Source organism: Babylonia areolata, chromosome 21, assembly GCF_041734735.1.
Source record: "Babylonia areolata isolate BAREFJ2019XMU chromosome 21, ASM4173473v1, whole genome shotgun sequence".
In the NCBI taxonomy this organism is placed as follows: Eukaryota; Metazoa; Mollusca; class Gastropoda; order Neogastropoda; family Buccinidae; genus Babylonia; species Babylonia areolata.
Window position 1 is genome coordinate 52,897,193 of NC_134896.1, and position 10,701 is coordinate 52,907,893.

The 10,701-nt window shown below is 42.7% G+C and overlaps 1 protein-coding gene and 1 long non-coding RNA gene across 2 annotated transcripts in view; both read right to left on the reverse strand.

The window, feature by feature from the left end:
- Positions 1-1,053: 1,053 nt before the first annotated feature.
- On the reverse strand, positions 1,054-3,569 carry LOC143296355 (uncharacterized). Its single transcript, XR_013057131.1, has 3 exons — positions 3,521-3,569; positions 3,379-3,484; positions 1,054-3,308 (listed from the first exon to the last, which is right to left on the reverse strand). It is a non-coding gene; the product is annotated as an uncharacterized LOC143296355 (long non-coding RNA).
- Positions 3,570-4,612: 1,043 nt separating this feature from the next.
- LOC143296271 (radial spoke head protein 6 homolog A-like) overlaps positions 4,613-10,701 on the reverse strand; it is a 14,776-nt gene continuing 8,687 nt past the window's right edge. Inside the window, 5 exon segments of the mRNA XM_076608109.1 lie at positions 4,613-5,278; positions 7,105-7,259; positions 7,261-7,362; positions 9,231-9,340; positions 10,038-10,182. Coding sequence (XP_076464224.1) covers positions 5,038-5,278; positions 7,105-7,259; positions 7,261-7,362; positions 9,231-9,340; positions 10,038-10,182 — 753 coding nt within the window. The 3' untranslated portion in view covers positions 4,613-5,037.

The following is a 10,701-nucleotide window of genomic DNA, read 5'->3' on the forward strand; positions in this document are numbered from 1 at the left end:
TAAATCGGTGCAACTAAATAAATAACTGAATAAATTCATCAATAAACAGAAGCTGACAGAACCAACAAAACGCTTTCGGTAAAATTCATTAAAAAAAAAAAAAAAATAAAAAAAAAAAAAATCTCTGCGTTATTAAAATCGGTGCATCACACACACACAAGACAGCTCTGATGGAAGAAAGAATTATATGAAAGTATTCGATCATTTCCAGCCACAACCAAAAAAAAAGGGGGGGGGGGAAGAAAAATAAACGGGGAAAAAAAAACCGGACGTTCGATATTCTCTTCATCCAATATTTTGTTCGTAGTTCAGCTTACAAAATAGAATAACAGAAATAGAATAAAAAACAAAGGTATGAGGTTCGTTTAGTGCGATATCTGCCACTTTTTATTTTTCTTTCTTTCTTTTTTTTTCTTTTTTTTCTTTTTTTTTTCCGGTGTGGTTTTTTTGATCGCTAATGAAATTATGTCCGCCTAACGGCAGGGTTTCTGGACACTGGTTGGGTTGGCCTCAGAATGGGCGTTCGGTGCAGTTGGCAGGTTTCATCAAAGAGAATTTTGTTAACACTTATGCGCGTGTGTGGGCATTCCTGCACGTGCATTCATGCAGTGGGGGGGGTGGGGGGGAGGGATAAAGGGAGGGGGAGTCAGAGGGTATCGTCAATGAAAACTCCAAGGGAAAAAAAAAGGAAACGAAAGAAAGAAAGAAGAGAAAAAGAAGAAAACATTACCGCAAAACCAGCACACAGTAATTAAAGGTTTACTTGGGGAATAAAATCCGGAATGTTGATTCAGTTCAACCCAGGTGTGACCACACACACACACACACACACACAAGGAGAGAGAGAGACAGGGGGAGAAACACACACACACACACACACACACACACACACACACACACACACACACACACACGAATGACATACAAACAGAATCTAAACACAAAAGAATCAAGAAAGATAAAAATCATCAAAGGCATACTTCAGCTTTTTTCTCTTTTTTTCACTTTATTCAAGAGCAATAAACTGCAACATATCCGAAATGATTGTCGGCATCGAACGTAAGCATGGAAATAAAAAGAGTACTCTTACTAATGAAGCAGCGTGCCAAAAACTTCATATTGCAGGTACAGATAAAAAGACAAAAAAAAAACCAACTATAACGCCCATTTCCAACAGCAGAACAACACGGAGATTGCAAACTGTCCGTCCATCTATGTACAAAATGGAATGTTTCAACATGAATGTGCGTCAGTCAAAATGCAGTTTTCACTTAAGAGTGTATCACAGATGACATGGGAAGACAAAATCAATCTTTTTTTTGTGTGTGTGTGTGAATTTACAGGCAATTAAAGCGAAGATCATGATACTCATTCATTTCACTCACACTATTTTGCTCATTCACACACATACCTTCACAGTAATGTTGTCCTTAGTTTTACTTTCTTTGAAAAATTCACATCATTCTGACGAACAAAATATATGCATGCCTAAACAGAGAGACAGAGACAGAGAGGGATGGACAAATACGGTAAAACCATTTGCTGAGTTGTTCTTTTCTTTCAGGTACTTTGAGTTGCTTTTTTTTTTCTGTTTCGATTAAGTGACAAACTTTCGTTGTGGCACTCGGGTCTTACAGAGCACGACCTTAATTTTCGGTCAACTTATTGTTACAGGCGTTTGTTTTTTGTTTGTTTGTTTTCTTTTTAGAACAAATTAATGTATATGAAAAAAAAATAAAGAAAATTGAACAAGGTTAATTCAGGGATGTCAACTTGTGACTGAATATAGAAGAAATTATTTTTGATTGTCTTTGAACGGATATCAGTTCATCGGTTTTAACTTCTTCTTCTTCTGCGTGTACGACCGTTTTTACCCCGCCATGTAGGCAGCCATACTCCGTTTTCGAGGTTGTGTATGCTGGGTATGTTCTTGTTTCCATAACCCACCGAACGCTGACATGGATTACAGGATCTTTAACGTGCGTATTTGATCTTCTGCTTGCATATACACACGAAGGGGGTTCAGGCACTAAGCAGGTCTGCACATATGTTGACCTGGGAGATCGTAAAAATCTCCACCCTTTACCCACCAGGTGCCGTCACCGTGAGTCGAACCCGGGACCCTCAGATTGACAGTCCAACGATTTAACCACCCGGCTATTGCGCCCGTCTATCGGTTTTAACAATCCAAAACGTTTCTTTCGTCAACATCCTGACAAAACCTGCGCTGAACATTTAATCACAACGATCTCATCCTGATCTCGACTCATTCGTACCTATCCTCGGAATTTTTATCTGAATATGTAAACTGAAGTTCAACAGTCTCATAGCCATTCTTTTATCTGTTTTATATGCTTTCTGATGTTATGTTGCGTACATATAATTACATGGATTAGTCCGCACCCTTCATTACATCAATGCCTTTGCTAGTTATTTTTGTATGCTTCTCTTTGAAGCAGAAGTAGTGTAGTGTACGTGGATCAGTCCTTTGATACGAGGGTCATTCAATAAATAAGGTGAATTTTTCGGTATAAGGACTTCTAATACAGATAGAAGCTTACTTTTTTTTATTTTTCAACGTAGTCTCCCAGCACTGTCACACACTTTTCCCATCTGTGCACAAGCTTCCGTATTCCCTCAGCGTACAAATCTTTGGACTGATGTCTCAACCAGTCGCTCCAGGCCTTCCAGGCCTGTCTTCATCCTCAACACTGCTCCGTCCTTCTTTAAACAATTTAGCCCACTTGTAGACATTTTTTTCGGCTGAAACATGTGGCACCATACACAGTTGACATTCTCCTATGAATTTCAACTGGTTTGCACCCTTCAGCAACCAAAAACTTGATAACTGACCGCTGTTCAATCCTGGAGCATGCTTCTTGGTCGGCCATCTTTGTTAATCGCCAAAACTCTCAAAGTTTTTTTTTAATCTGCAAAACAAATTAAATCCATGTGAAAAAGAAGTAAAACAAAAAAAAAAAGAAAAAAAAGTAAGCTTCTATCTGTATTAGAAGTCCTTATACCGAAAAATTCACCTTATTTATTGAATGACCCTCGTACTTTCTGGAGACTGAAACGTTTGCATTTTTCCTTAAACATATTGCACATCAACTAAGATAACTCAGCAGCCTAGCATTCATCATCACTTTCCTGAGAATCTTTGAGATTCCACTGAGTGAGCACACCACTACTAACTGGTCCAACACGGTCTGTGAACACAGTACTACTGACTGACCTGACCCGATCTCTGAACACATCACTACTGACTGATCCAACACAGTCTTTGAAACACACGACACCTGACTCATCTGTCACAGTCTTTGAACACATTACTACTGGCTAACCTGTCAGTCTTTGAACACATTACTACTGGCTAACCTGTCACAGTCTTTGAACACATTACTACTGGCTAACCTGTCACAGTCTTTGAACACATTACTACTGGCTAACCTGTCAGTCTCTGAACACATTACTATTGGCTAACCTGTCACAGTCTGTGAACACATTGCTACTGGCTAACCTGTCAGTCTCTGAACACATTACTACTGGCTAACCTGTCACAGTCTTTGAACACATTACTACTGGCTAACCTGTCAGTCTCTGAACACATTACTACTGGCTAACCTGTCACAGTCTGTGAACACATTACTACTGGCTAACCTGTCAGTCTCTGAACACATTACTACTGGCTAACCTGTCAGTCTCTGAACACATTACTACTGGCTAACCTGTCACAGTCTTTGAACACATTACTATTGGCTAACCTGTCAGTCTCTGAACACATTACTACTGGCTAACCTGTCAGTCTCTGAACACATTACTACTGGCTAACCTGTCAGTCTCTGAACACATTACTACTGGCTAACCTGTCAGTCTCTGAACACATTACTACTGGCTAACCTGTCAGTCTCTGAACACATTGCTACTGGCTAACCTGTCACAGTCTGTGAACACATTACTACTGGCTAACCTGTCAGTCTCTGAACACATTACTACTGGCTAACCTGTCAGTCTCTGAACACATTACTATTGGCTAACCTGTCACAGTCTGTGAACACATTGCTACTGGCTAACCTGTCAGTCTCTGAACACATTACTACTGGCTAACCTGTCACAGTCTTTGAACACATTACTACTGGCTAACCTGTCAGTCTCTGAACACATTACTACTGGCTAACCTGTCAGTCTCTGAACACATTACTACTGGCTAACCTGTCACAGTCTTTGAACACATTACTACTGGCTAACCTCTCAGTCTCTGAACATATTGCTACTGGCTAACCTGTCAGTCTCTGAACACATTACTACTGGCTAACCTGTCAGTCTCTGAACACATTACTACTGGCTAACCTGTCACAGTCTTTGAACACTTTACTACTGGCTAACCTGTCAGTCTCTGAACACATTACTATTGGCTAACCTGTCACAGTCTGTGAACACATTACTACTGGCTAACCTGTCACAGTCTCTGAACACATTACTATTGGCTAACCTGTCACAGTCTCTGAACACACTACTACTGGCTAACCTGTCACAGTCTGTGAACACATTACTATTGGCTAACCTGTCACAGTCTGTGAACACACTACTACTGGCTAACCTGTCACAGTCTCTGAACACATTACTATTGGCTAACCTGTCACAGTCTGTGAACACATTACTACTGGCTAACCTGACACAGTCTGTGAACACCTTACAACATGACAGACCCAGCGTGGTCTCTGAAACACATTTACAAATGACTGGTCCAACACGGTCTTTGAACACACCACAACTGACAGATCCAACACAGTCTCTGAAACGCATCACAATTGACTGACCTGACACATTCTCTGAACACAGTAGGTGTACTGCTTGCTAACCTGACACATTCTCTGAACACAGTAGGTGTACTGCTTGCTAACCTGACACATTCTCTGAACACAGTAGGTGTACTGCTTGCTAACCTGACACATTCTCTGAACACGGTAGGTGTACTGCTTGCTAACCTGACACATTCTCTGAAACACACCACAACCGACTGAACCAGCACAGCCTCTAATCACCCTCCTCATCATCCTCCTCCTCCGCGTCATCCCCCTCCTCCTCCTCCTCCTCGGCATCCGCGGCCTCCAGCTCCGCGGCCTTGGCGGCGGCCTCTTCCTCCGGAGTGGGGTCCTCTGTCTCTGTGATCTCGGGGCCCGTGAGATACTCCTGCTGGATGGGCGGGGGAGGGGGCGGCGTGTAGTTGTCCTGCGAGTACTTGTGGCCCGTGCCCACGTACACGTTCTCGAATTTGCTGTACACACAGCAACAACCGAGTCGTTTTCAAATTCCCTGTACACGGCAACAACTAAGACGTTTTGAAATTCCCTGTAAACAGCAACAACTAAGACGTTTTCAAATTCCCTGTACACAGCAACAACTAAGACGTTTTCAAATTCCCTGTACACAGCAACAACTAAGACGTTTTCAAATTCCCTGTACACAGCAACAACTAAGACGTTTTCAAATTCCCTGTACACAGCAACAGCTAAGACGTTTTCAAATTCTCTGTACACAGCAACAACTAAGTTTTCAAATTGCCTGTACACAGCAACAACTAAGACCTTTTCAAATTCCCTGTACACAGCAACAACTGAGACGTTTTCAAATTCCCTGTACACAGCAACAACCAAGACCTTTTCAAATTCCCTGTACACAGCAACTGAGACGTTTTCAAATTCCCTGTACACAGCAACAACTATGTTTTCAAATTTCCTGTACTCAGCCACAACCAAGACGTTTTCAAATTCTCTGTACACAGCAACAACTGAGACGTTTTCAAATTCCCTTTACTCAGCCACAACAAAGAGGTTATCAAATTTCCTGTACACAACAAGCAGGGATTTCCTGTACACAACAAGCAGGGATTTCCTGTACACAACAAATCCCTGTACACAACAAGCAGGGATTTCCTGTACACAACAAACAGGGATTTCCTGTACACAACAAACAGGGATTTCCTGTACACAACAAACAGGGATTTCCTGTACACGACAAGAAACAGAACGTTTTCAAATTGCCTGCACAAAACAACAAAGAGGTTTTCAAATTTCCTGTACACAACAAACAGGCCGTTTTCAAATTTCCTAATCACAATGACAAACAGGTTTTCAAATTTCCTGTACACAACAACAAACGGGTTTTCAAATTTCTTGTACAAAACAACAAACGGGTTTTCAAATTCCCTGCACACAGCCACAACAAAAAGGTTTTCAAATTTCCTGTACACAGCAAACAGGGCGTTTTCAAAATTCCTAATCACAATGACAAACAGGTCTTCAAATTTGCTGTACACAACAACAAACGGGTTTTCAAATTTCCTGTACACAACAACAAACGGGTTTTCAAATTTCCTGCACACAACAACAAACGGGTTTTCAAATTTCACAACAAATTCAGTTGTTGGGTTTGTGTTGTTCTTGTTGTTGTCGGTTGTTGTTTTTGTTTGTTTTTTTTGTTTTTTCGGTTTCAAGGAGATGACAAAACGTGCGTGCGGACAGATCCATACACGCTGCGCCACGTCTGGTGTATGACGATAGAAAACAATATATCAAACAGCTGCAGCATCAGAGACGTGAACCTCGGATAAATCCAACGCGGTGACTGGACCTTGCATATAACAACAACAGTCTGCGAGGTCGAGGGGCATACTGTGCATCCATCCATCCCCCACACCCCCACCCCCACCCCCCACCTCCTCCGCCCCCTGAGAATGATGTAGACTGGTCTTAAAATGTTCTTCAGTGTCTGCTGAACTCATTTTTTACATGTTCCCTAGAAAGAAAGAAAGAAAAAAAAAAATGTGACGCACTCAGAGTTACTGCCCTTGGCACAAGGGTAATTCTCGCGCTCAACTTCTAACCCTCATGAATCATTTTTACACACACACACACACACACACACACACACACACACAGTGTCACACACACACACACACACACACACACACACACACACACACACACACACACACACACACACACACACACACACGAAACAGACAGACAGACAGCAAGCAGTCAGTCAAATCACGGCTCACCCCACCACCACCACCACCACCAGCAGGACCATAAAGCACACCTGTCAAAGCCGAAAGCATAGGCCCCGGGCCATAGGTTGGATCGCATGACTGCTACAGCGAACTGGGGGATGGTGTTGGTGGACAGGTATGCGGTCCACAGGGGCATGTTGTTCACCTCCTCGTCCTCAGACAGGGGGTTCAGGAGCGGCGGTCCCCTCCTCGGGCTCCGGCTCCTCAGTCTCCTCCTCCTCCTCCTCGTCCTCGTCCTCCTCCTCCTCCTCGTTCTTCTGGGACGGGTTCCACCAGCTGGTGCGACCCTAGAGAGTGGGGGAGGGAGGGAGGTGTGGGGTGTGGGGGGGGGTAGTTGTTGTTGTTGTTTTGTTGTTGTTGTGTTTTTGTTGTGTTGTTTGTGTTGTTATTGTGTTGTTGTTGTGTTATTGTGTTGTTATTGTGTTGTTGTTGTTGCAGCGACCCCACAGGGAGGGAGGGAATTTGTTGTTGTGTTGTTGTTGTGATGTTGTTGTTGTTGTTATTGTGTTGTTGTTGTGTTGTTGTTGTTGTGTTGTTATTGTGTTGTTGTTGTGTTGTTGTTGTTGTGTTGTTGTTGTGGTGGTGTCATTGTGTTGTTGTTGTGTTGTTGTTATTGTGTTGTTGTTGTGTTGTTGTTGTTGTGTTGTTGTTGTGTTGTTGTTGTTGTGTTGTTATTGTGTTGTTGTTGTTGTGTTGTTATTGTGTTGTTATTATGTTGTTGTTGTGTTGTTGTTGTTATTGTGTTGTTATTTTGTTGTTGTTGCAGCGACCTACAGGGAGGGAGGAAAGTTGTTGTTCTTGTTGTGTTGTTGTCAGTCATTATCTGAGGCAGAATGTGTTATTCGTGATTCGCCCAGCTGACCAGGATACTGATGGTATCATCAAGTTTATGATTATGATTATCATCACCATCACAGCACCAGCACCAATATCACCAGCACCACCATCACCATCATCATCACCATCACCATCACCCATCAGCACCATCACCATCATCACCATCACCATCACCACCATCACCATCATCACTAACAACTTCAACATCATCACCATCACCATCACCAGCACCACCATATTCATCACCACCATCACCATCACCACCATCACCATCACCACCATCACCACCAGCACCAGCACCATCACCACCATCATCACCATCATCACCATCACAACCATCACCATCAACATCACCATCACTATCACCATCATCACCATCACCACCAAGACCATCACCACCATCACCATCACCATCACCACCATCAACATCATCACCACCATCAACATCATCACCATATTCACCACCACCATCATCCATCAGCACCATCACCATCATCACCACCATCACAATCACAATCACCACCATCACCACCATCACAATCACGATCACCACCACAACCATCACCATCACCGGCACCACCACCATCACCACCATCACAATCACCATCACCATAACCACCACCACCATCACCACCATCACAACCATCACCACCACCACCACCAGCACCACCACCACAATCACCACCACCATCACCACCATCACAACCATCACCATCAGCACCATCACCAGAACCATCATCACCACCATCATCACCATCACCAGTGTGTGTGTGTGTGTGTGTGTGTGTGTGTGTGTGTGTGTGTGTGCATTTTACTTATAAACACGATTCAACTGATGGATATTCTAATATGCTGGATGTTTTTGTTTACATTGTTGTGCAAAACGTTATTGTCTTAACGTGTGCATGTGTGTGTGTGTGTGTGTGTGTGTGTGTGTGTGTGTGTGTGTGTGCATTTTACATTCATATACGATCTATTTGTTTGATTTTTTTTTTTTTTACATTGTTGTACACTACCTTGTCTTTACACGTATGTGGGGGGTGGGGGGTGAAGGTGATAGTTAAATATTTATATTTTATTTGCTGGATGTTTTCTATCGGTATACATTGTTGTGCAATACTTAATTGTCTTAATGTGTGCGCCATGTTGGTGTCTACAACGAGCCTGTGATTGCACACGTTAATTTCCATGTGGATTAACCAAGTGTTTTGGAATTTGAATTGAATTTGAATTTGAATCATCATCATCACCAGCACCACCAGCACTATCACCATCACCATCATCATCACCACCACCACCACCGTGACGACCTCAGTACCTGCGGCAGGATGTGCTGCACGTGGTGCACCCAGTTGGCCAGGGAAGGGTCGATCAGCTCCCGGACGGGTATGGCCTCAAATTCCTCGCTCACTATGAAGTTGGTGGGGCCTGGGAGGGGTGAGGGTGAGGGGGTGGGGGGACAACAAGCCATGTTAGCTTTACTGATTGATAAAACTAAACAGGTTAACTCTCTCTCTCTCTCTCTCTCTCTCTCTCTCTCTCTCTCTCTCTCTGTCTCTCTCTCTCTCTCTCTCTCTCTCTCAACGATCAATGAAAACAAAACAAACAAAAAAAAGCTTCAAAGAACATTTTCACATCTATAAGTCAATAAACTATATAACAACCATTCACAAGATGCGTTCCATGTACGTGTAAATGAAGACAACCATAGCTGCATGTGATCACTTAATTCACGATTTTATTAGTAATCTGGAAGAAGAAGAAAAAAAGGAAGGAAGAAAGAAAAAAGCAATCAGTTTGCTTCCATTTATTTTGTTATAATTTTCATTTACATTATTTCATTCATTGATCTATTTTTTTGTTTTTTCGTTTTAATGGAGAATTTGCGCAGTTGTGATCACCGGATACGAAACTTGTTGTAGAAGACTGTGCCGACTGCATTCAATATTCATGCGGGAATTTGTGTTTTCAGTGAATGATAGAGTTATAAAATAGATAGATAGATATATATATATATATATATATATATATATATATATATATATATATATATATATATATATAAGTATTCATGCATCGTGTATCTGTAATCATCAAAACAAAACCAAAACTGTGACAGAATTACCGTTTCCCTCCTCCTCATCTTCCTCCTCGTCCTCGTCAAACTGATAGTAGCCCAGCGGAGAGATCTGAGTTCCGGCGCTGATGCGCGCAATCTGCGCGCGCAGGTAGTTGGACTCGTTGCCAGGAAACGGAGGGAAGGTCACAACCTGTGGAGGGAGGTGGGTGATGGGGTGGGGGTGGGGGGGGGTGAGGAGATTATAGTTTCGGTTTCAGTTTATTGCAGAAGCATCACTCTGCGCTATCGGACGAAATATATATATGATAGTCAGTCGTGGCCGACTATGACCATCAGAACAGCAGAGGAGGCAACTGCTGTTCCGACTATTTGGGGCTAGAATTTGATAATAGTGGAGAATGTCTTGCCCAAATACATCCCCACTCTCTCGGCCAAGAGAGTTTTAGGACAGTCAGCGTTGGGATGGTTCCCAAAGGCCAACTAGCCCACAAGGCTGCAGCACTAAGAGCCAGTGCAATTTTGCCTCCTAGTTTGAGAGTCAAAAGGCTAAGCTGTAAATGATTTCCCATAGACTGGAGAAACCATTGATAATACAGCTCTCACTTTGCTGTTGGCCCAAATGTAAACTTATGTCAATCTGTGATATATGCCGAGTGTTGGACGAAATCATTAATTATACGCTTTTACACACCACCTGATCTGCCAGGTA